Raw genomic sequence first — 25833 nt, forward strand, 5'->3', positions numbered from 1 at the left:
AGATTGTTCGTAACTCTGAACAAAACGTTATGATTGTTCTTTCAAAAGTTTACAACTGAACATTGACTTAATACAACTTTGAAACTTTACTATGCAGAAGAAAAATGCTGCTTTCCCTTTTTTTTAGTAGTTTATGTTTAACAAAGTACTGTACTTTTTTTTTTTTTTTTTGGTCTCTGCCATTGACTACTTGCGTACTGCCAGTTCCAAATGAGGTGTGTGGTTGACTGGTCAGTTCGTAACTCTGAGGTTCTACTGTATTCTAGTTCAAACCAGCAACTGACCCATGCCCCACACTGCAGAGGAAAGCAAAAAAACAAAAACCAAAAACCAAAAAAAACACCAACCTCAGGGTCTCTGCCAATCTGACCCTGGAGGCAAATTTCTTTAACTCAAATATGGTGACCAGTTAGACCCTGAGCTCATGGGCAAGACCCACCAGATACACACCTCGGAAAGAATTCTCTGTAGTAACTGAGGAGTCCTCCCCCTCTAGTGTCCCATCTCTGGCTGTTGGAGATATTTGCTAATAGTATTTGTGGATGGGCCATATGTCTTGTCCTATCCTACAGATCCAGGAATATCACTTCCCCATTTGCTAGTTGAACGGAAGAGCTTTCAGTTTTCAGGAACAGTATCCTTTAATGATTTGCACTGCCACCAGTGCATACATTCCCCTTTGATTCAGATAGGAGAGTGCATGAAGAGAGTAGCATTCATGCTCAAGTTCACATATGCTGCTCTCCAGGAAGAATGACCTATTTGCTGCAGTCTGGACTGACTGTGACATCATCCTCAGCAGCTGGAGGAATCTTCAATACCAGATTAAAGAGTCTTTCAAATGCCACATTTTGATCACTAACCATCTGCCCTCCTCTTCCCTCCCCATCCCCCACAGTCATGCCCAAATTCAAACTTAATTTAATTATTTCCAGATGGGGAGGGAGAGGCTGACTTCAACAAATCTCAGACAACTTGTGTTTTAGTCCCGGTGTATATATTCCTTTATTTAAAGGTAAAGACTCAGTCCTTTGTTTAAGGTAAAAGCTGATCTCATGATTAGCGCACAGGATTGGGAGTAAGAAGACCTGTGATTTTATTCTGGGCTCTGCAACTCACCTGCTGTGACCTCAATTGTTGACAAATATATGCTGGATAGCATATATGTGTATAAAAATCATTATTAATGTGTTATCTGCACCACATATATTAGTATGCATTAAGCACAATAATATTGCAGTTATGTAGCCTAAACTGGCCTATACCTTTACTATAATCCTTTTCACTTATGTTAAGTATCCCATAACACCTTGCGTTAGCCAAAGTAAGCTTTGGCTTAAGTAGATAGGAAAGCTGTCAGGATCAGGACATGGGAGGTATTCTCATAGGTCAGCACTGGAATACCCCAAAAGAAGAAGACAGAATGGAGGTTGGTCGTAACTCTGAAAAGTTCGTAACTCTGAACAAAACCTTATGGTTGTTCTATCAAAAGTTTACAACTGAACACTGACTTAATACAGCTTTGAATCTGAATTGTGATTAAGAAAAATGCTGCTTTCCCTTTATTTATTTTTTTAGTAGTTTATATTTAAACACAGAACTGTACTGTATTTGCTTCTTATTTTTATGGTCTCTGCTGTTGCCTGATTGTGTACTTTGAGTTCCAAATGAGGTGTGTGGTTGACTGGTCAGTTCGTAACTCTGAGGTTCTACGGTGTATGATTGTTCTACCCTGGTACAAACCTAGAAGGTACCTTCAAGGACCAGCACCTGAAATTCTAGTATCTAAAACAGGGGTCGGCAACGTTCGGCACGCGGCTCGCCAGGATAAGCACCCTGGCGGGACGGGCCAGTTTTATTTACCTGCTGACGCGGCAGTTTCGGCCGATCGCGGCCCCCACTGGCCGCGGTTCGCCGTCCCGGGCCAATGGGGGCAGCAAGAAGCGGCACGGGCGAGCGATGTGCTGGCCGCGGCTTCTCGACTGGCGGGACTCTCTTATGAAAAATTCTCTCTGGTATTTTAATAATGTTTGTTACCTTAGTACAGGAGTTCTCAAACTTCATTGCACCACAACCCCCTTCTGACAACAAAAATTACTACATGACCCCAGAAGGGGGGACCGAAGCCTGAGCCCATCATCCCAGGCAGAGGGAGGGGGCACCAAAGCCCAAAGGCAAGAACCAACAGGTCTGCCTCACTTAAAGTGCATTAGAAACAGATCATTGTGGCCTGCTCAGGGTTTAAGAGAGTTTCACCTGCCTCCAGGGGGGTTTCTGGCACTCAGATTGACTGAGTTTCTGGCAGCACCTCCGTGTATCCTTCTGAAACACCGTTTGTTAGGGCTGTTTTTTCATCAACCAGTAATACTTCACAAATCTCAGCAGCTCATCCCTGTACCTCTTAAAACTAGTGGAACATCTTCCTATTTCTCCAGAGAAAAAAGACCACTGCCAAAGCCACAATATATCAGGACACTGCATCCGTGAGCCACTCAGTTAAAACCTGAAACCCAAACAACAAGAGGAACTGAAGTCCAATGTAAATTCAGTAGCCGCTGTGCTTAACTGAAGAACTCCTCACTGCTCCAGGGGCCACAGCACTACAGTTCTAACCCAAGGCCTGCCCTTCAATGCACGTCCAAATAATTTTTGTTTAAAATCCATTTATGTCAACTCTAAGGTCTCGTCGAATAATGTACTCTCTGGGGATGGGGTGGGGGGGAGTGATTTCGAAAGCACACTAACATGGTGCACATTTATTACACCACACAGACCCTGCTGGTGCACTTTTACATACTGCTGTTTGAAACAGTAGTATGTTGCAGTGCACTGGGGAAATCTTCAGTGCACACTAGCAGGGTCTACACGGCCCAATTAATGCACAACGCATTAGTGCCCTTTAGAAATCACATTTCCATAGAGTGCATTACCCCACCTTGTAGATAAGCCCTAATACTGCTCCACTCCAATCAGCATGGTCATTTTCGACACATTATCAGGTTGGTTTTTGACTAACTAAGTGTACTGTAGTGCACAGAATTTGCTAGGATTTTTAAAGAACCTGCAACTTGGCAAGCTTTGCGGCTGTGTCCGGTTTGGGCAGATTTAGAATACTTTGCAGTGTTAACAGTCTTAATGAGCAGTTTCTCCTCAGGATGACAAATGCAGGGCTGCATTGGTTTCCTCTAGAACAGTGTTTCCCAAACTTGGGACGCCGCTTGTGTAGGGAAAGCCCCTGGCGGGCCGGGCTGGTTTGTTTACCTGCCCCGTCCGCGGGTTCGGCCGATCGCGGCTCCCACTGGCCATGGTTCGCTGCTCCAGGCCAATGGGAGCTGCTGGAAGCGGCAGCCAGTACATCCCTCAGCCCGCACCGCTTCCAGCGGCTCCCATTGGCCTGGAGCAGCGAACCACAGCCAGTGGGAGCCGTGATCGGCCGGACCTGCGGACGCTGCAGGTAAACAAACCGGCCCGGCCCGCCAGGGGCTTTCCCTACCCAAGCAGCATCCCAAGTTTGAGAAATACTGCTCTAGAAGAAGCCAGACGTCAAAATAATTTCTGACCATTTGACTTGAGGGCTGCGAGCAACAGCTTCAGAAACCTGAAACCGAAGTAGCAACAGGTCAGGCCTGGTCTATGGGATGAATAATTCAAAAGGTCCCTGATTTAGGTTATCCTCTTCCCAAAGGATATTTTAGCTGTCGCTGAATTCCTACAAGGATGCTGGCCTATTTGGCTTGGAGTCAGAAGAAAGTCTACATTCCTGAATTTATTAGACTTGCCTGGCTCGCTGTTTGGCAGGGCACTCTTTAAATGAAGTTATTTTTCTGAACCACCTTGAGGAAATGCTGGGCATTCCTTGCCCTTTGCAAGACTATAAGAAGAAATAAAGAGCCACGTCTCTTGTGCTGCACTAGAGAATATCACCTTGGGGTCCGAGCTCAAACCCAGTGGAGTCAAGGCAAAGAGTGCCATGAGCTTCAGTAAGCTTTGGATAACTCCTGGACTAGACTCTCTTTAAGGCTTCTCAGGGCTTGTCTACACTACAAAATTAGGTCGGATTTATAGAAGCCGGTTTTATAGAAACCGGTTTTATGCAGCCGACTGTGTGTGTCCCCACATAAAATGCTCTAAGTGCATGAAGTCGGCGGACCGCGTCCACAGTACCGAGGCTAGCGTCGACTTCCGGCGCATTGCACTATGGGTGCCTATGGGTACCTATCCCACAGTTCCCGGAGTCTCCGGCGCCCATTGGAATTATGGGTTGAGATCGCAATGCCCGAATGATGCAAAGCAGTGCCGCGGGGGGTTCTGGGTACATTGCGTCACGCCCCTCCCCCGCCGTCACAGCAACGGCAGACAATAGATTCGCGCCTTTGTACCTGGGTTACCTGTGCAGACAACATACCACGCCAAGCATGGAGCCCGCTCAGCTCAGCTCACCGTCACCATATGTCTTCCGGGTGCCGGCAAACGTGGGACTGCATTGCTAAACAGCAGCAGCAGATTACTGCCTTTTGGCGGTAGACGGTGCAGCATGAGTAGTAGCCTTCATCGGCGCTCGGGATGCTGGTAGCTGTGGGGCTGGCAGCCGTAGGGCTGCATTGCACCAGCCCCATGCCTTTTGGCAGTAGATGGTTTATTACGACTGGTAACCGTCCTGTCAGTATTGTCTGCTGAGCATCCAGAAGAGGCCGAGGGCGATCTGGGTGCTCAGCAGATCTGCAAGAAGAGCTTTCCTCAGGTCTGAAAGCAAGTAAATTTAGAGGTTGCCTGAAATGCTCATAGATTATTGTAGCCTGAGCGCCTTTACCGATCCTTCTGGCTACTGTACAGCAGCAACCCCTTGCCTTTAACCGTCCTCGTTGGACAATGATGGTTACCAGTCGTAGTATACTATTTGCTGCCAAGTATTGTCTGCTAAGCACCCAGAAAAGGCCGAGGGCGATCTGGGTGCTGGCAGACATGTGGCTGGCACACGTGGGGCTACATTGCTACACAGCAGCAACCCCTTGCCTTTAACCGTCCTCGTTGGACAATGATGGTTACCAGTCGTAGTATACTATTTGCTGCCAAGTATTGGCTGCCAAGCACCCAGAAAATGCCGAGGGCTATCAGTCATGCTGCACTGTCGTCTTAAGATGTAAAAAATAGATTTGTGTTTTATTCATTTCCTTCCCCCCTCCCTCCGTCAAATCAACGGCCCGCTAAACCCAGGCTTAGGAGTTCAATCTCTGGGGGGGGGGGGGGGGACATTCTGTGTGACAGTTGTTTGTATTTCTCCCTGATGCACAGCCACCTTTCTTGATTTTAATTCCCTGTACCTGTACGCCATGTCGTCAGTCGCCCGCCCCTCCCTCCCTCCCTCCCTCCCTTCTTCCCCTGGTCTTTAGATACTAGTTTCGCGCCTTTTTTCAGACCAGACGCCATAGCTAGCACTGGGATCATGGAGCCCGCTCAGATCACCGCGGCAATTATGAGCACTATGAACACCACGCGCATTGTCCTGGAGTATATGCAGAGCCTGGACATGCCAAAGCAAAACCAGGAGGACCAGCTGAGGAGGAGGAGGCGATTGCAGCGCGGCGACGATAGTGATGAGGAAATTGACATGGACCTCTCACAAGGCACAGGCCCCAGCAATGTGGAAATCATGGTGTTACTGGGGCAGGTTCATGCCATGGAACGCCGATTCTGGGCCCGGGAAACAAGCACAGACTGGTGGGACCGCATCGTGTTGCAGGTCTGGGACGATTCCCAGTGGCTGCGAAACTTTCGCATGCGTAAGGGCACTTTCATGGAACTTTGTGACTTGCTTTCCCCTGCCCTGAAGCGCCAGAATACCAAGTTGAGAGCAGCCCTCACAGTTGAGAAGCGAGTGGCAATAGCCCTGTGGAAGCTTGCAACGCCAGACAGCTACCGGTCAGTCGGGAATCAATTTGGAGTGGGCAAATCTACTGTGGGGGCTGCTGTGATCCAAGTTGCCAGGGCAATGAGAGGCCTGGTGATATCAAGGGTAGTGACTCTGGGAAACGTGCAGGACATAGTGGATGGCTTTGCTGCAATGGGATTCCCAAACTGTGGTGGGGCGATAGACGGAACCCATATCCCTATCTTGGCACCGGCGCACCAAGCCACCGAGTACATAAACCGCAAGGGGTACTTTTCAATGCTGCTGCAAGCCCTGGTGGATCACAAGGGACGTTTCACCGACATCAACGTGGGCTGGCCGGGAAGGGTACATGATGCTCGCGTCTTCAGGCACTCTCTTCTGTTTCGAAAGCTGGAGGAAGGGACTTTCTTCCCGGACCAGAAAATAACCATTGGGGATGTTGAAATGCCTATCGTGATCCTTGGGGACCCAGCCTACCCCTTAATGCCATGGCTCATGAAGCCATACACAGGCAGCCTGGACAGGAGTCAGGACCTGTTCAACTACAGGCTGAGCAAGTGCCGAATGGTGGTGGAATGTGCATTTGGGCGTTTAAAAGCGCGCTGGCGCAGCTTACTGACTCGCTGTGACCTCAGCGAAAAGAATATCCCCATTGTTATTGCTACTTGCTGTGCGCTCCACAATATCTGTGAGAGTAAGGGGGAGACATTTATGGCGGGGTGGGAGGTAGAGGCAAATCGCCTGGCCGCTGATTACGCGCAGCCAGACACCAGGTCGGTTAGAGCAGCACAGCAGGGCGCGGTGCGCATCAGAGAGGCTTTGAAAACTAGTTTTGTGACTGGGCAGGATTTGGTGTGAAACTTCTGTTTGTTTCTCCTTGATGAAATCGCAGCCCCCCCCACGCACCCGGTTAACTCTACTACCCTGTAAACCAAGCACCCCAACCTCCCCTACCCTCCCCTCTTCAAGCACCACTTGCAGAGGCAATAAAGTCATTGTTACTTCACATTCATGCATTCTTTATTAATTGAGCACACAACTAGGGGGATAATTGCAAAGGTAGCCCGGGATGGGTGGGGGAGGAGGGAAGGAAAAGGACACACTGCACTTTAAAACTTTAAAACTTATTGCTGTGGAAATCATCTAGGGTGGAGTGATTGGGTGGCCGGAGGCCCCCCCACCGTGTTCTTGGGCGTCTGGGTGAGGAGGCAATGGGACTTGGGGAGGAGGGCTGGTGGTTACAGAGGGGCTGTAGCGGCGGTCTCTGCTCCTGCTGTTGGTTACAGAGGGGCTGTAGCGGCGGTCTCTGCTCCTGCTGACAGAGGGGCTGTAGCGGCGGTCTCTGCTCCTGCTGTTGGTTACAGAGGGGCTGTAGCGGCGGTCTCTGCTCCTGCTGTTGGTTACAGAGGGGCTGTAGCGGTGGTCTCTGCTCCTGCTGACAGAGGGGCTGTAGCGGCGGTCTCTGCTCCTGCTGTTGGTTACAGAGGGGCTGTAGCGGCGGTCTCTGCTCCTGCTGTTGGTTACAGAGGGGCTGTAGCGGCGGTCTCTGCTCCTGCTGACAGAGGGGCTGTAGCGGCGGTCTCTGCTCCTGCTGTTGGTTACAGAGGGGCTGTAGCGGCGGTCTCTGCTCCTGCTGCCTTTCCTGCAGCTCAACCATACGCAGGAGCATATCACTTTGATGCTCCAGCAGCCGGAGCATCGACTCTTGCTTTCTGAGTACAAGCTCACGCCACTTCTCCTCTTCAGCCCGCGTTTCAGCCCGCCACCTCTCCTCTCGCTCATATTGGGCTTTTTTAAAATCAGTCATTGACTGCCTCCACGCATTCTGCTGTGCTCTGTCAGCGTGGGAGGCAGTCTGTAGTTCAGTGAACATTTCGTCACGTGTCCTTCGCTTCCTTCTTCGAATATTGACTAGCCTCTGTGAAGGTGAAACATTTGCAGCTGGTGGAGGAGAAGGGAGAGTTGTTTAAAAAAGATACATTTTTGAGAACAATGGGTACACTCTTTCACGTTAGATTTTGCTGTTCACATCACACAGCACATGTGCTTTCGTTACAAGGTCGCATTTTTCCTCTTATATTGAGGGACTGCCGGTTTGGTGTGAGAGATCACTCACGCAGTGCCAGGCCACAGATTTCAGCTTGCAGGCAGCCATGGTAAGACACAGTCTTTGGGATTTTTTAACCTTGTTAACAAGTGGGGATGGTTTAAAACAGTACTGCTCTCATTAACCATACCAAGCACCCGTTGGGTTGGCCATTTAAAATGGGTTTGCAATGTAAAAGGAGGGGCTGAGGTTTAAGGTTTAACATGCAGCACAAACCCAACTAACTCCCCTCCCCCACACACCCAATTATCTGGGTTGGTCACTTCACCCCTCCCCCCCACCGCGTGGTTAACAGCGGGGAATATTTCTGTTCAGCAGAGCAGGAAGGGGCACCTCTGAATGTCCCCTTAATAAAATCGCCCCATTTCAACCAGGTGACCGTGAATGATATCACTCTCCTGAGGATAACAAAGAGCGATAAGGAATGGATGTTGTCTGCATGCCAGCAAACACCGGGACCATACGCTGCCATGCTTTGTTATGCAATGATTCCAGACTACGTGCTACTGGCCTGGCGTGGTAAAGTGTCCTACCATGGTGGACGGGATAAGGCAGCCCTCCCCAGAAACCTTTTGCAAAGGCTTTGGGAGTACATGAAGGAGAGCTTTCTGGAGATGTCCCTGGAGGATTTCCGCTCCATCCCCATACACGTTAACAGACTTTTCCAGTAGCTGTACTGGCCGCGATTGCCAGGGCAAATTAATCATTAATCATTAAACACGCTTGTTTTTAAACCATGTGTAATATTTACAAAGGTACACTCACCAGAGGTCCCCTGTGTGCCCACAGGGTCTTGGGTGAGTTCGGGGGTTACTGGTTCCAGGTCCAGGGTGACAAACATATCCTGGCTGTTGGGGAAACTGGTTTCTCCGCTTCCTTGCTGCTGTGAGCTATCTATGATGTTCTCTCCATCCTCATCTTCCTCGTCCGCCGAACCCGCTTCCCTGTCTCCAGAGAGGGACTGATAGCACACGCTTGGGCTACTGGTGGCTGCACCCCCTAGAATGGCATGCAGCTCCTCGTAGTAGCGGCATGTTTGCGGCTCAGCCCCGGACCTTCCGTTTGCGTCTCTGGCTTTGTGGTAGGCTTGCCTTAGCTCCTTAATTTTCACGCGGCACTGCTGTGCGTCCCTGTTATGGCCTCTGTCCTTCATGGCCTTGGAGATCTTTTCTAATGTTTTGCCATTTCTTTTACTGTTTCGGAGTTCGGCCAGCACTGCTTCATCTCCCCAGATGGCGATCAGATCCCGTACCTCCCGTTCGGTCCAGGCTGGAGCTCTTTTGCGATCCTGAGACTGGGACTGGGACTCCATCACGGTTACCTGTGCTGATGAGCTCTGCATGGTCACCTGTGCTCTCCACGCTGAGCAAACAGGAAATGAAATTCAAACGTTCGCGGGGCTTTTCCTGTCTACCTGGCCAGTGCATCTGAGATGAGAGTGCTGTCCAGAGCGGTCACAATGAAGCACTGTGGGATAGCTCCCGGAGGCCACTAATGTCGAATTCCGTCCTCACTACCCAATTCCGACCCCCATAAGGCCGATTTTATCGCTAATCCCCTCGTCGAGGTGGTGTAAAGAAACCGGTTTAAAGGGCCCTTTAAGTCGAAAGAAAGGGCTTCGTCGTGTAAACGTGTCCAGGCTTAAGTCGACTTAACGCAGCTAAAGTCGACCTAAACTCGTAGTGTAGACCAGGCCTCAGATTTGACAGTAGCTGAAGACAAAACTGCATGTTTAAAGAATATGGCCTTGATTTGTAAGCCCCGCTTGGCAGAGTTGTAATGGTCCCGCGGTTTCAGCAGCAATTCGGCAGCAAGTACGCCAAAGGCGATCACCCGCAGAGCCGCCGCCGAATCCGCCTGACCAGCGGACCTCCTGCAGAAACGCCGCCGAAGGCTGCCTGACTGCCGTGCTTGGGGCGGCAAAAAACATAGAGCCGCCCCTGTAAATTCCAACCTATATATATATAGGCTTATTATATATATATATATCTATATATATCTATATATATAATATATAGATATATATATCTACCAGCTATTTAAATGTTATGGGATTACTATTTTCATTTCACTACATGTTCCTGCTATTAGCCACCATTCTGACCAATTCAGGCTCAGGAGTTATTAGGTCTGAAATTAGAATTGGCCTGATCACAGCCAAGATTTTCAAGAGTGAGCAGTGGCTGGGAGGAGGAAGAAGACAGGACTTGCCACCTTAAAGGGGCTTTATTTGCAGAGAGCAGGTGCTCAGCACTTATTGAAAGAAAGACTTAGGCTTTCTGAAGGACTCTCAAGTTGGGCTGCCAAAGTTCAAGACACTCAAAGTCACTAGTCAGTTTTGAAAACCTTGGCCCACATGCAGACTACTGCTGGGGTGTTTAGACACTGCAATTCTCTAGGAAAACCTCAACCTCAATCCATACAGCACGGATTTGACTGGTTCCCCAGGTAAAAGGTGAGGGAACTGAATTCTCTTAAACAGCAGCTCCCAAGTACCCGTTACTCCCCAAAGTTAGTCTAGTTTTTCTATAGCACTTTCCATACTTTATGGCCTTGAAGATCGCTAAAGTTTAATACTGGTAATGCGGTACTGCTAGCTCAGCAAGCAAGCAGCAGCCAGGAAGCTCAAGAATATTACAGTTTATTTCTAATTTAAACAAAACAAAAACCACTCATGGACTAGAAGTCTGCATGCTAAATACCATGGGGCGGCTCCAGGCACCAGCGCAGCAAGCGCGTGCCTGGGGCGGCAAGCCGGGGGGGTCGCGGGGGGGCGGGGCGGCAGTCAGGCACCCTTCGGCGGCGTTTCTGTGGGTGGTCCGCTGGTCCCGCGGTTTCGGCAGCAATTCGGCAGCAAGTACGCCAAAGGCGATCACCCACAGAGCCGCCGCCAAATCCGCCTGACCAGCGGACCTCCTGCAGAAACGCCGCCGAAGGCTGCCTGACTGCCGTGCTTGGGGCGGCAAAAAACATAGAGCCGCCCCTGTAAATTCCAACCTAAAATGAAATCTGATACAGGGGTTTTAGACAAACTGATAACCCTCCACTCTAGCACTATGTATGGAGCATCTCCATTCATTCCCACCATGCCAAATGTTTGCAATAAAAAGGGTACAAAAGAAAACTGAGCCAAGTCAAGGAGACCATGTCATACAAGCTAGGCCGAGGCAGTGAATGCTGTTACTGAACTGCCTGCACAGCATTCCTGGGTATCCAATCTTAGGAGATGCTTCCATTCTTGAGAGATCATGTTACAGATGAGCAATTAAGAATTAAAATAGCTGTACCTGTTTAAGCATGGGTTCGAACTACCATCAGCTATCGTAGCCGAGGATAGCTGGCACGTCATCACTGGAGAGATGCTGATAAGCCCCTTGTTCCCTTAGTCTGAGAAAGCTGAAACTTCCCCACACCCAAAAAGTAGGCCCATGAAATTCAAGCCAGCATGGTACTGTCACTTATTCAGCAAGACACAGAATTACCTGAGCTTTCCCTGGCATTCACTTCTCATTCAGGGGCCAGTACTCTATTTCTTCCATCTTTCTTCCCAGGATGGGGATATACCAGGCTACCTAAAGGAACCTGACCTTCCTAGGCAGCTCACCATGTTACATGACATATTCCAAGACCTCTCAAGGAGAATACCTTCCTAGGATAACCTACCATACCTCGAACATGAGATTCTACACTCTTCTTCTCCCTTCATCCCCCTGCCTTTCAATATCTTTCCAGGTTTAAGCAATCATGGCAGCCACAACTGCTCCTCAGTATGTACTCTCTCTCCCTCAACTAAGAGAAGCCAGGACTAGTTTTCCTAACTTTGGGGACCCTCAGAAACCAATTAACTTCTAGAAAATGAGTTAGAAAAGCTGAGGAGTACTTACCATATGTGAACATGCGTGGAGAAGTGAGCTCAATATTTGGCAGAGCTCCCAGATGATTCAAGACAGCACACCTATAACCATTTTTCTGGGCATAATCAACAAAGGTCCGGATGTACTGCTTCTCGCTGTGATTAGCGATTCCAGGGCAGATGACCATTGTGACATCCTCTGCACATTTAATAAATGGGAGAAATAAGACAAAGCTCAGGTGCAGGTTGAAGTGACATTTAATCAAGCAGTTTTTAGGAGCATTCTATTTCAAGTCAATGGGAAAGTTTTGATATAAGGACAGCTAGAACATGACTTTGCTACCAAGCAAATAAAACTGAAGTTAGCCTAGTATGAGGTGGGGTGGCAAAACTGTTAAGTGCAAAGAAAATACAAGCATGCAACTGTTATTGAAAAGGGAGCTGCACAGAATTTCTTGAGCGACTTATTGAAAGTTTGCATCAGCAGTTCTACAGACAATTCCTAGAGCAGCGATTCTCAAACTGTGTGTCGGGACCCCAAAATGGGTCGCAACCCCATTTTAATAGGGTTGCCAGTGCTGCCTTAGACTTGTTGGGGCCCTGGGCCGAAGCCAAAGCCCCATCGCCCAGGGCTGAAGCCAAAGCCCAAGGGCTTCCGTCCTGGGCAGCAGGGCTCAGGTTACAGGCCCCCTTCCTGGGGCTGAAGCCCTTGGGCTTCAGCTTTGGCCCCCCTGTCTGGGGTGGCGGGGCTTGGGTGGGCTTAGGCTTTGGTCCCCCCCTCCTGGGGTCATGTAGTAATTTTTGTTGTCACCACTGTCGTGGTGCAATGAAGTTTGAGAACCCCTGTCCTAGAGGCAAGAATTCTATACCAGCTAGGAACAAGTGCTTTTTCGACAATACACATTAAATATTTTCCCCCACCAGTATCTATTGTGATTGCTAATTCTCCGAGAATTCTGAACTCTGCTGCTGCCCCATTCTACAGACCAGACAGCATGCCCCTCGAGGGAAATGAAAGATGTTTTTCCCAGGGTACTTAGTATTATTGATACTAAGTCTACGTCCCCTCCAGGCTCACTGGAGGAATCAATTTAGGCCAAAAACTGGAAGCTCTGCTATAAGTAGACACACATCAGAGGTTTATTCACTTTAGTTTCGCTTTCACAGAAGTTAAATAAGGTGGAGGTAGGAGATACAGAAGTGTAGCTGCTATCACCCCATATCCTGTGAACAAACATCTTGTTCTGAAGTACTATTTCCTGCATATGTCAACATGGTGAGACATCCTTTGATTAGGGTAGTCTAGACTAGGCAGGCTTCTACAGCAGAAGCAGGGCCGCCCGGGGGGGGCAAGTGGGGCAATTTGCCCCAGGCCCCGCAGGGGCCCCCACGAGAGTTTTTCGGGGCCCCTGGAGCTGGGTCCTTCATTCGCTCCAGGGGCCCCGGAAAACTCTCGTGGGGCCTGGGCCCCCGGAGCTTCTTCCACTCCGGGGCTTCGGTGGCAGTTCGGCGGCGGGGGGTCCTTCCGCTCCGGGACCCGCTGCCGAAGTGCCCTGAAGACCCGCGACGGGGGGTCCTTCTGCCCCGGGACCCGCCGAAGTGCCGGGTCTTCGGCGGCAATTCGGCGGCGGGGGCCCCCTGCCACTGAAGACCCCAGGCCCCCTGAATCCTCTGGGTGGCCCTGAGCAGAAGTATTTATTCTACAATAACTGAACAAAACCTTCTCATCAACCCCAAGATTAAGTGACAAAAGCAACGTGAAACTGCTGGACTAAAGGTCTCTGCTTACTTTGAGGGAACCTATACGTACTTACTAGCTAAAAACCCTACAGTCAAAATATTCCCCTAAGTGAACTTGGCCTGTCTGACATAGAACTCATGACCAACTACTGTCACCATTCAGCTTCTTTGTTCCATAGCCTAATTATCTTTCAGAGGACCAGCTAAGGGCTTGATGTGCTCTGACGTGGACAAGCACATCGTTACATCTCTGGAAAGTCAGCTAATGCATTTCTGTGCTGTGTGTGTGAGCAAACACAGTAATTGAGGTCCCAAGACACTGTCATGCAGCGCTAGTTATCAAACAAGAGTGCTTTAGTTCTACATCATGCTCACTGGCAGCCTCTAGTTTCTGCAAAATTTTGCCTCCCATTAGTTTCTCTCCAGCTCTACAAATGACCTGGACCAGAATGACAGCGATTGTCACTGTGCAGCATCCCACCACAAAGTGAAGATCCTGTTTATTTCTGAAGAGAACCCCTTTGAATTGATTAGACAGAATAAACATCCTTTTCTGAGGGCTCAATTAGAGCCACAGGCTGCAAGTGAAGCCAGCTACTGAGAAGTACAGTTCACATTGTTTCAGTGAAATCCAAGTTCAACAGAATCATGCTGGTACCAGTGAGCCAAAAGGTCGAGTTCCCCCTGACAGCATGATGTTTTAGTCAAATAACGATGCTCATGATTTCTGATTTACTAGGGCAGTAGCTTCCTATCCTACAAATATAGTTACCCACTGATGTCTGGAATCACTTTGTTTTGTACCCTACACTTGTTTAAGTTCTCCTCTTTTGAGATTCAATCTTGGGTCCAGGATTGGAAAAAAGTTTTAAATTAAACTGCTTTATGATAAGATCCTCCCCTTAGAGTGCTGTAAATACAGAGATTCCCCTTTGCTCACTCTAGAGAGAGCTGGGATCTGCACTGACTTTTTATCTCAACGTTATCTGGCTTGTGCAGTCACTAATGATGGTTCTTCAGGATTGCCATCTAAATAAGTGTTTCCACTTCATTGTGACTCAACAGTTCCCATAGCAGTAGCTAAATGTTTTGGCTTGATCTGTGCACTTTAACTGTTTGGGAGCTTTTGTAAAGGTTGACCCACAGCCAGGAAAGCCAACACCCTTGACCCTTTGGGCAACTCCGAGCATACGTCATAATATGGAGTTATTGCTAACCTATCCCATTTTATTTTCTGAAACTTCTTGTTTATTAAAAAAGAGACCCCAAATTCAATTCCCTCCTATCCACACCAGGATGTAAGGCTCTACAATGCAAGCTGTCAGTTTTAGAGTAATTTAATCTTGGGAATATAGAACACATCTTTTACTGTTCTAAGTGCAAGTCTGACACCACAGGCCATGAAGCATGATTTTCCCAAATATCTGTAACTGACCTTTTAGGGCACCTGCTCTGAAGTTTAATATATAGGTACAGAGCAGTGTGGATTTTGTAAGCAATAGCCAATTTGGGGGGCTATGAGTCCTCATCTCCCCCATCCATTGAGTCAAAGTTAGCCCCCAATCTTTCTGGCTTTCTCCAGGACAGCAATGTAATTTTTCCAAATGTACTTCAACAAATATTTAGACAAGTCACTAATCAGACAGACTAAAGCCATGCATTCCAACGTGGTTGTTTGACTAACCTCTAATGCAGTGTTCAGCCAGGGGCTCAAAGAGGTCAAAGGTTGCTGTCGCTCCATCTGACATTGTGAGGTACTTGCGAAGTCCATAAGGATGTGGTGATCTCACTCTCCCCATCTTCCCATAGAGAGCCGTCTGGATATGTCCACTCTTCCCCCAGATCATGGGTGGAATGTACCTGCGAGGAGAGAGAGGGAATTCAGTTTTGTAGTCTTGAGCTTTTAAGAGTCAATTTGCAATCCTCTGACACACCAGAGACATTACCTCCATCACTTCCTGCGGTTAGCTGAACAAGGTTGAAATATATTTGCTACAATGATTGGCAGTGCTGTAATGAGCAGCTTTGACAGCTCAGAGACGAAAGAAAAGGAAATGTCTCCATACTGAAGTCTAGTTAGCACGGACAGCAGAAAGGCCAGGCTCCAGCACATAAAGGTTTTAGTGACAGAAGTAGCGTACAAATGCTCTTTCAGAAACCAATCAGACCCTTGTGGTCTACTGGTGCTGTAAAAATGGGGCAAGCCACCTTTTAGTGTAGATCAGGTTTGAAGTGGTACAAGTTGCTTAAACTGACTTTAAATTAGTCAGCAGGCATGAAGCCAGTTAGTAATTTGGACCCACACAGACACTCATTGAGCATGAGCACAAGGCCACATAGGAAGTCAGTGCCAAGCCAGTTTTAGGACTCCGGGGTATGGCTCTCAGTCCCATCCATGCCAAGTCCATTAGTATGCCACATGCCTTCCTGACAGGAGGTGGTGGCTCAGTGCTTGTACAGAACTCTGAAGAGCACAGTGCTAGATTAGTGGCAGGAATGTTATTGGGCCACTCGGACTCTCCTGTGGCTAGATAGGACTAAACAGAAGGAAAAAACAAACAAACAAACAAACAAACAAAAAACCACAGGACAACCCTTCATTGCAGGGAGCTAAATAAAGCATTTCCTGCCAAAGGAGGGAAGCACATCTGTACTAAGCTTATCAGGAGTGTGCTAGGGCTGGATGCCAGGGCAGATGGCTTTTTATCTCTGATTTACTGTTCCTCAGGAACCCAAGAGGAAAATGTGGAGGTTTGGGGGAGGGGCAGGAAGGGGATGGTTTTATCCCTTTTGCTAACACACTAGCACAGCTGGCAAGAATTCAGAGTTAATGAGAGGCATAAAGCTGCACAGGCCTGAAAGGTCAGACACCTCACCACCATGCAAGGGGGACAGAGGCTCAGCGCATGTCTCAAAGGGATACAAACACAAATCATCCCTTCACATGAAAAGCATGAATATGATTCATTAACTAGAAGGAGAAAACTAGTCCCAGAGGACATAGGTCAGCATACATCCCAGTTAGGAGCCACGTTCCTACTATGCAGGGCATGTTACACAAAGCAAGTTTAAAGAACAGCTGACAGCCTCGTGGGAATCCGAGAGCGACTGTGGAGTAACAGCTCTGTGATGTTTTCAGGAACTTTTGACATTTGCTTCCTCTTCTATTGCTCCAGACCATATGAAGCAAAGTTCCTGTTTTCTTGAGCAGGGGGTGGAGGCTTGGCCAAAAGCAGGAGGAGAGCGTGGATTCCTCCATTCAACTTTGCTGCTTAAGCAGTAGCAATAACTCAATAAAATGAGACCTGAATTAAAGCCTTTTACACCAATGCATTCCTTCACAGCTCTGCCCCATCCTTTCCCCTCCCCTTTCACACCACAGTCCCTTCTGCACTTCAACACTGAGTGTCCCCCAAAAACTAATTTTTTTGTCATTGATAAAATATAAACTGGATACGTAAGGAAGACAGACACGTTTCTATAACCCTGACTGCCTTGCTTGTAGCATCTTTAGATTGCCAGATCTAGTCTTCCTATGTCTGTACAGCCCCATAGCTCACTAGGGGTACTACTGCAATAAAGTTATTCCTATAAAAACATTTTGTGGACTCACTGAACATATAGATTAGACTCTCCACAAACAAGATTCTTTGGTACCAAGTCTTAAATTATTGCAGAGACAGGGATTTTATATACACATAAAAAAATCTTAATACAACCTTAACTAGAGAATTACTGTTAACGCTTCAATATTAAAAATAAACAAAAAAGAATTAGTTACATTCTGTTAAGATTGCCAAGTGCAATGCAGCAGAGGTACTATCAAAAATGTAATTCTTCAACTCCAAACACAGAAGGGGGTTGAACTCACAAGCTAAGAGTAGGCAATTCCAACACTTATCTTCACATTCAGTTTCACACAGCCTATTAAAGGGAGTCAACTTTATCTCCTATTTAGTTACTAGCTTATTAACAGAGACAGCACTGAAAGTACAAGTGGTTTCCTTGAGCAATCTGGCTGTATTTTTATTCTGTTCCGACGGATGATTAACTGCCAAAAATCATATCAGGTTCTGTTCCAAAGTATGATTTTTGGCAGATAACCATATCAGGCTGGCTTTCTGAAGACCCTTGTGAACAGCTTGAAAGCATGCATGTGGGAGCGCAGCTTCCAAGCCAATGCTGCAGCCACATGCAGGGCTTTCCCAACAAATCAAGAGGAGCTGCTCTGGGGAAGTCAAATCAGCCGGAAACTGCAAGAGTGAGTGAGTGTGTGTGTGTGTGTAAAAGAAGCTTCTCCTCCATCACATGCTGTGGGGAGGAGAGGAAACTAGTAAGGAATAGCCCCAGTTCTCTCTGCCCCCACACCCTTCCCCCCACCCCCAAAAACCAGTCAAACTGATACCTTTGCTTAAACCAGAGGTGGACAAACTACGGCCACATCTGGCCCGCGGGACCGTCCTGCCCAACCCTTGAGCTCCTGGCCAGGGAGGCTAGCCCCTGGCCCCTCCCCTGCTGTTTCCCCTCCCCAGCAGCCACGCGGGCAGCACTCTGTGCGGCGGGGTTGCGCGCTCCAGCGTGTCTGGCTCCGTCCGGGCGGCGCGGCTGCCAGACATGCTGTTCTGAGCGGTATGGTAAGCGGGTCAGGGCCAGGGGGTTGAATAAAGGGCAGAGGGTCCCGGAGGGGCAGTCAGGGGACAGGGAGCAGGTGGCAGTTGGATGGGGCAGAGGTTCTGGGGGGTGGTCAGGGGATGGGTTGGATAAGTGTGGGAGTCCTGGGGGGCCTGTCAGGGAGAGGGGGTGTGGATAGGGGTCAGAGCAGTCAGGGGACTGGGAGTAGTGGGGTTGGATAGGGGGTGGGGTTCCGGGGGTGGTTAGGAGCGGGGGGGTCCCGGGAGGGGGCAGTTAGGGGACAAGGAGCAGGGAGGGAGGGTTGGATGAGTTGGAGGTTCTGAGGGGGCCAGGCTGTTTGGGGAGGCATAGCCTTCCCTACCCGGCCCTCCATACAGTTTTGCAATCCCAGTGTGGCCCTCGAGCCAAAAAGTTTGCCCACCCCTGTCTTAAACAGACTGGAGCAGTTGCACTCTCCCCTATTCACTCTAATAGTACGTGAATGGAGCTAATGCTAATGTATATATGAGCAGCAAGCATCAGGACATGCACAAGTAACTTTATCCCTACAAGTATTGATTAGAAATATAACAACTATTGTTAAATAGAAACGTACAACTAGTGTTCACACATCTTTCAATTAATAGTACTGGATTGCAGAATAGTCTACAAGTGAGTCAGTTTAAAAGTCTCAAGCTTGAGGAACTTGCTAGAGGGCTCTCTGAAAAGCCTGATCTCAAATTATTTTTAGTTGAGACAAGGGTCATATTCAAATACAAAAACTAGTAGATTTACTCTAAAAGCAACTGCTTTAAATTTGGGGAAGAAAATATATTACTCATACATACAGATTTAATCCCTGCTTTAAATGCTGATCTCAGCAGAACCTTAGGGTACGTCTATACTTACCTCCGGGTTCGGCGATAAGCAATCGATCTGGGATCGATTTATCGCGTCTTGTCTAGACGCGATAAATCGATCCCAGAAGTGCTCGCCGTCGACACCGGTACTCCTGCTCCGCGAGAGGAGTACGCAGAGTCGACGGGGGAGCCTGCCTGCCGCGTGTGGACCCGCGGTAAGTACCTTGTAGTTCGAACTAAGATACTTCGACTTCAGCAACGTTATTCACGTAGCTGAAGTTGCGTATCTTAGTTCGAACTGGGGGGTTAGTGTGGACCAGCCCTTAGCTCATAGGGCCTATAGTTCTTCCATGATACAGTGCCAGAAACATACATGATGTTTCAATTTCTCACAAAAGATATCCCTCCCATTTGTTGGGAGAGCAGCACACACCAGTACGACTGATAATACAGCTTAATTCCCAGTAGCTGCAGTATGTATGCCCTGCTATCGCACCCCATTCACATTGCCCATGGGACAGGAGTATGAAGAGGGAAAAAGAGTATTAGAAGAAAGGGCTGATCAAGTGGAGCCCATATCCCTCTCCACTGGAGAGTAGACCATCAGAGCTGAATTTATTCCAAAAAAAAAAAAAAAAAAAAATTAGATTACAGCTACTCTGCAAGTTTCTACAGGCCACAGTAATTCTGAAGCCCTATAAATTGTGGGAATATCTCTTACAATCTTAGATGTTGTAGAGAGTCCCCAAACCAACACAATAAAAAGCCTCATCTTCCTTGGGAAATGCCACCTCCTTTACAAATGTGGCAAGAAATCTGCTTGAGGAGCACTTCACAAGTACCCAAGAAAGAGAGCTGCTGCTCCAACTCTTCAACCATTAACTCTTTGAAACCAGCCTACTGAGATGATCTGAAGGCACACGATATTCCTCCTACTCCTTATTGATCTAAACCAGCGTTTCCCAAAATTGGGACGCCGCTTGTGTAGGGAAAGCCCCTGGCGGGCCGGGCCAGTTTGTTTACCTGCCGCATCCACAGGTCCGGCCGATCGCGGCTCCCACTGGCCACGGTTTGCTGCTCCAGGCCAATGGGAGCCCCGATCGGCCGGACCTGAGGACGCGGCAGGTAAACAAACCGGCCCGGCCCGCCAGGGGCTTCCCCTACACAAGCGGCATCCCAAGTTTGGGAAACACTGATCTAAACATTTTTCCAAACTATGTATAAAAGCAGCACTGGAAATTAAATACAACTATTTTAGTATTGCACATATACATCTACCCCCAAATGCTTTTGAGAGCTACACAGGCAATAGCAGAGACTTTGAAGGTAGAGGACAGATTGAGGGGGAACTGGAGTCTGTTTCCAAATATATATTTGAAAGTCCAGAAGTTAACCCCTTTTTAGTCATGCAGGAGGACATAATCAATACATGGCCACTTTGCTTCATGCTGCTTTAACATCAGGGTGTGGTCATTTATGCTGCTGACTTTGTGCCAAGAGATAGAGGGATGTCAGAGTCAGACATGCAAAACTCTAACCTAAAGCAGGAAACATTGAACTTTCCTCCACGGCATTCCTCGATATAAACAAAGACCTTGCACAGCTGCTCAGTGACAATAGGATGTTACAGTCTGTATCTCTCAAGAGTTCAGATCCAGTTTGACATGTTTTGCCATTCTCCTATGCTTACTGCCCTCACTCCATCCCCTCAGCACAGTGTTGGGGGATACATTTGAAGAACCCCAAAACAAAAAAGGAAGGCATTATACTGAGACACATCCTTCCTGCAAGTGTACATTCCAAGAAGGCATAAAAATAGATTCCAACTGAAAAAACAGGTACTTCTACAAGAAGCAAAACAGAGGACAGAAGCCTCAACTGCTTTGTTTACAAAAGAACTGTTACCTTGTACCATGCAAATTATCCCTTAGGGTATTTTCGAGATTCTATCATCCAATTAGGAAGCTTTTAAGAGAAGCTACAACTTCATATGCTAACTGCATATATTTTTTTAATCAGTCAGACATCTCTATACTAGGAGAGGTGCACTGGATCTGGGTGACTGCCAGCAGCACTGTACAGTATGCCAGCTACCCCAAGATTCTTCAGCAAATATGCACGTAAGAGCAGATTGAGACTTAAGTCTAGGACCATAGGTGGGGACAGAATCTGGGTAATGGTAACATGCTGGGCAAGAAAGATGGAACTAAACAAAAATGTGTTGAGTTTTATTGTACAATCCCATTTTATAATGGCACAGATTACTTGCTAAAACAAGAATGTGAAATTGCATTACTGAGATGGTAGTACATAAGCTGTATGCAATTCCATGGGCAGGGTATAGGCAGAGAGATGGCCGAAAACCCCAAAGCTATATTAGGCAAGGCACAATCCATTGCTGGAGATATGGCTGATGAGACACAAGGACCAGCTCTTCCAGCACTGAAAAAGCTGACTATTTTCTCAAAATCATGATATTCTGCTTTTGTAAAGAGATCTCAAATTCTGGTATCTATATTCCACATTAGGAGGTACTTTATTTGGTATTTTTACTCATTTTCTGAGGTTGTAGTACTTATTTGAGTTAGATATTTAAACACTGAAGAAGAGGGGCCTGGATGAAAGGGTCCAAAACCTTGAACTGGCACCAATTAGCAGTTATAGCCCGAGCCACTGAGATTTCACAGGATAAGACACATAATATTATCAAAAGGGACAGGTACATTTGGGAGAGAAGTTGCTACACTTCTATTCCAAGCAGGGACAGAAAGTTGCTGCTGCCAGGAAAAGGAAATGGGTTCTCAATGGAACTACTTCCCACATCTTCATCAGCATTTTGTTCCCTTACAAATCTTTGATTTCCACACTCCCACACCCAACAATACTGTTGGAAACCAGGCTCATCAGTCTAGCAGAGCCATGTGTTCAAAGACCTACATACTCCCATTTTCCTACAGCCCCACCCCAATGTTTACTTGTTGGTAACAGCTGATTGTAGAGGCCCAAGATTTTCTTGGACAACATTTTATCCAAATAAGTTTTAATAGAAAGAGCAAAAATATAGCCATATGCTTGCTGGGCCTAACACTACTAACATTAAAGGTTATTTTCAAGAGTTTAGGTACCAAGGACATAGCCTTAGAGTGAAGAAGTAACTGATTTGTCTAACTTTAATATGGTTCATATGTTACCTGTGAGAACTGGCATGTCAATACTACTGCGCTTGTGGAACTAAACAAAGATATTGAGCTTCTGAAGAGACTAATGCACATCCTACTTCATGAACATCTGACCCCTGGCTTTTTCTATGGCACTAGGAACAGTTCCCTAAGAGCGATTCCAAGTCATCCTGCATTCTTATCTGCAAGAGGGAATCCTTCCGCTTTACTCCTACCTGTCTCCCCATCAAAACTTGGAATGAATACAGTCAGCATTAAGCAGCAAGCCACTCTACAATGGGGGGGCGGGGGGAAGGGAGGGAAATCAACCAGCTAAGGCCTCTAGAGTAGATATTTTTTGTTGTTGTTTGGAAGAAAAAAAATGTTCCCTTGGCAACTATGGTTGCAGCGTCCAGTTGCTGACAGACTGTTCAGTGCTGCCTTCTTAATTAGAAATCTACAACAGCAGCAAGCTCCATTTTCACTTCTCCCCTTATTTACATGCAGCCCAGTTTACAGTTACGATCACATATCCAGTCATTCGGATGTAACAGCTTTGGTGACCCTGTAGTGCCACAGCCACAAGATCCTCCCAGAGGGGGTGAGCCAGGACACCATTCTAGGTGCCCATCAGTGTGTGCAGAGCTTAAGATTTCAATTTTATTTTATTTTAGGTTCATAGTCCATTCCTTCTCCCCACCTATGCTATGCTTCCAGCCTCTTATCCGGTCATCCTAGATCATTGCTGTCAATTTGGAAGTATTTCTCTGAGGATTGATACTCCTGCCTTCAGGTTAGAAATGATTATGTAAGCACTGATCGTAAGAGGGGTGATTCCAGAATGGCAGTTTGTTTCACAGCTCCAGTTGAGTTTTACACTTCAGCCTGCACAGCCACAAACCCTAAAGTAGTTTACACCAGTACACACTGTATGTGCATGTTTAGCAATCTTATGCCTCAACAGAAAGGATTACGTAAAAGGATGCAGCACAGGGATCCCAGAGACTGTGCAGGTATGTTCACAGGCTGCCTATGTGCTCCCCACATCTCCATTCGAAATTCATGCCCGCTTCATTCAGAACAAGATTTGAGTTTCGGCAAAATCCTATTTCTTGCACCAAAGGAATCCGGGAAGCAGAACTTGCTCTCTGCACAGTGATTTATTCTATTTCACTCAAGCTCTTGGAGGCAAGCAAGTGAAGAGCCTTTTTAGGCACGTTACCTTAATGTAGCATGCAAAATGCTCAGCTTTTCAGAAGACCCATTAAGTGGCTGAGCAGAGTTGAATTTAGAAATATCTCGCTGCTTTGCTTAGGGCAAGGACATCTTAGCATTAGTCATATGTTTACACTTCTGTAGTTAGAAGTTATAAACACTCACTAGCCTTGAATGACCAGGCTACCCAGAATAGTACTTTGATGCCAAGATTAGGTTCCTTCTGCTGGAAATGAAGAGAGCTAGCCTAGGAACACATGAGGAGCCATCTGCAGTTTAAATAACCTGCTTTGGACTCCTTTACAGGCCAACAGCCACTATATCAAGGTAACATTACTAGAATAGGTAAAACGCAATCTTACCCAGCCTTCATTTTAATCATCTCCTACCAAAGCTTCAGCACTTTACTCAATGGATTTTTCCACTTGTTCAGATAGTCCCCAGTCTCATTATGACAAGGCTATGTGCACAAAGTCCCCCACACAAAATCAAAGCCACAGAAGCTGGTGGCCAAGAAAAGAGGAAATGCCTAAGGAGGCTAGTACCATCTTGGAGAAAGTGAAGAAATCCTAAAGGTTTAGCTTCTTTCATATCAAGAGGAAGAAGAATTCTATAATCTGGGTATAGAAACAAAGATCTAACATTAGGTAACATCTCTCAAAATCCAGAAGTTGGATGCTTCAGTGGAAAAGGAGAAAAATCCACTTATAGTGAAACAAGGGCAAAATAAACTGGATTTAATTTCAAAAGATTATAAATTTATCCATAAAAACAGGGACAGCGATACTTCGTATTCTTCATCCACAGATCTCAAAGAGCTTTACAAAAAAGGCACATAAAAGAGCTAAGAATTACCGTAAGTTATATTGCCTCGTGTCACAGGCTGGAATAACTGGAAAATAAAGCCTCCAACCAGTATGCAGTAAGGTTACAACAGGGTGCAAGAGACAAACTATTTCTTTGTCCAAGTCAGAGGAACTGTGGGGTAAATTATTTATATACATTATAGATGAATCTGACTAGTGAGTGGAATGTAGCTAGTTAAGACAGGAATGTGTTGAGGGAAAGCTACTTGTTTTTCCTCTTTCTTGGTGTCATCAACTAGGAGTCAAATCTTTAAATGAACCCTAGCAAAGCTGGAGCATGTTTATGCAGGGGTGTTGGTGGTTGTTTTTTTAATCTTCTAAGCTACCGCTTATGAAGATAAGAAATATCTTTACATTGATAAATAGGGTAGGAACTTCTTCCTTTCGGAAATCCCTTCTAACTCTTTAGTAGTACATCAATTATTACAATAACCACAAATTCTTACCTACTGAAGTTTTCAAGTTAAGCCAATCATGGACTTAAACTATAGACCAAATAGACAGGGTCTTAATTTGAACGGCAAGCTCTCTGGAGTAAGAGCCATTTTACTGAGTTTGTACAGGTCAGAGTACAACACAGTCTGACTGAGGCCTTGAGTGATACTGCAACACGAACAGGCCAACCACAACCACCAAATAGGTTCTGCTCTGTGGAACAAATGGTAACATATCAGAGCTATAACAATCCAGTCAAAAGGTCACTTGGCTCTCCATTTTTTAGATAGGCCTTCACTAAAACAGTTGAAGGCTTATCGTGAAGAATTATGCTGTCTGCTTCTCTTAATGGTGAGTTTAAAAAAAAAAAATCCTTGGGAAACACCCACAACACAGTACTGTGGTTAAAGTCTATGTAGGACTGGCAAGGACAGTCCTGTGGGTACACATCTTTATTTATAGAATTGGTGTGACCTTCAGCTTTTACTATTAGTAACACAGGACAAATGATAAAGGGGGGGAGGGATAGCTCAGTGGTTTGAGCATTGGCCTGCTAAACCCAGGGTTGTGAGTTCAATCCTTGAGGGGGTCACTTTGGGATCTGGGGCAAAAATCAGTACTTGGTCCTGTTAGTGAAGGCAGGGGGCTGGACTCGATGACCTTTCAAGGTCCTTCCAGTTCTAGGAGATAGGATATCTCCATTAAAAAAAAAAAAAAAAGGCGTGTCCATGCTATGCACTGTGGTTTATTACCACTGCTGCAGGAGGATACGTTGGCAGTGACAGCTAGCCAAGCATTATGTTCCGAAAGCACCAGCACCCCCACCCTCTGCAAGACACAGAAACAGCCTACCCGTTTTCAACTTTATTCTGTACAACACTGTAAGAAATAGTAAGTCATCACAGGAAATATTTTCAAACTCAACCCAGCTGAACAGAAACACCTTCAATAGTACAGCATGAGTATCAAGTACTGGAAAAAGACAGCCAGAGTTTTTGTTTAATATGGAGGATCAGGTAGTTGTTTAAGGACAGTATTCTGTACGGGAAAGAGCTACAACAGAAAGCTGCTCCCACAAAATCTCAACAGGCAACCAAA

The 25833-nt window shown here is 46.9% G+C and overlaps 1 protein-coding gene across 1 annotated transcript in view; it reads right to left on the bottom strand.

The window, feature by feature from the left end:
* ABHD2 (abhydrolase domain containing 2, acylglycerol lipase) overlaps window positions 1-25833 on the bottom strand; it is a 65932-nt gene that overhangs the window by 13632 nt on the left and 26467 nt on the right. Inside the window, exons 4-5 of the mRNA XM_065412328.1 lie at window positions 15275-15450; window positions 11882-12049 (exon numbers count right to left, since the gene is read on the bottom strand). Of these exons, the coding sequence (XP_065268400.1) occupies window positions 11882-12049; window positions 15275-15450 (344 nt within the window). The remainder of the gene's footprint in view (window positions 1-11881; window positions 12050-15274; window positions 15451-25833) is intronic.

This window comes from Emys orbicularis, chromosome 10 (assembly GCF_028017835.1).
Source record: "Emys orbicularis isolate rEmyOrb1 chromosome 10, rEmyOrb1.hap1, whole genome shotgun sequence".
Taxonomy (NCBI): Eukaryota; Metazoa; Chordata; order Testudines; family Emydidae; genus Emys; species Emys orbicularis.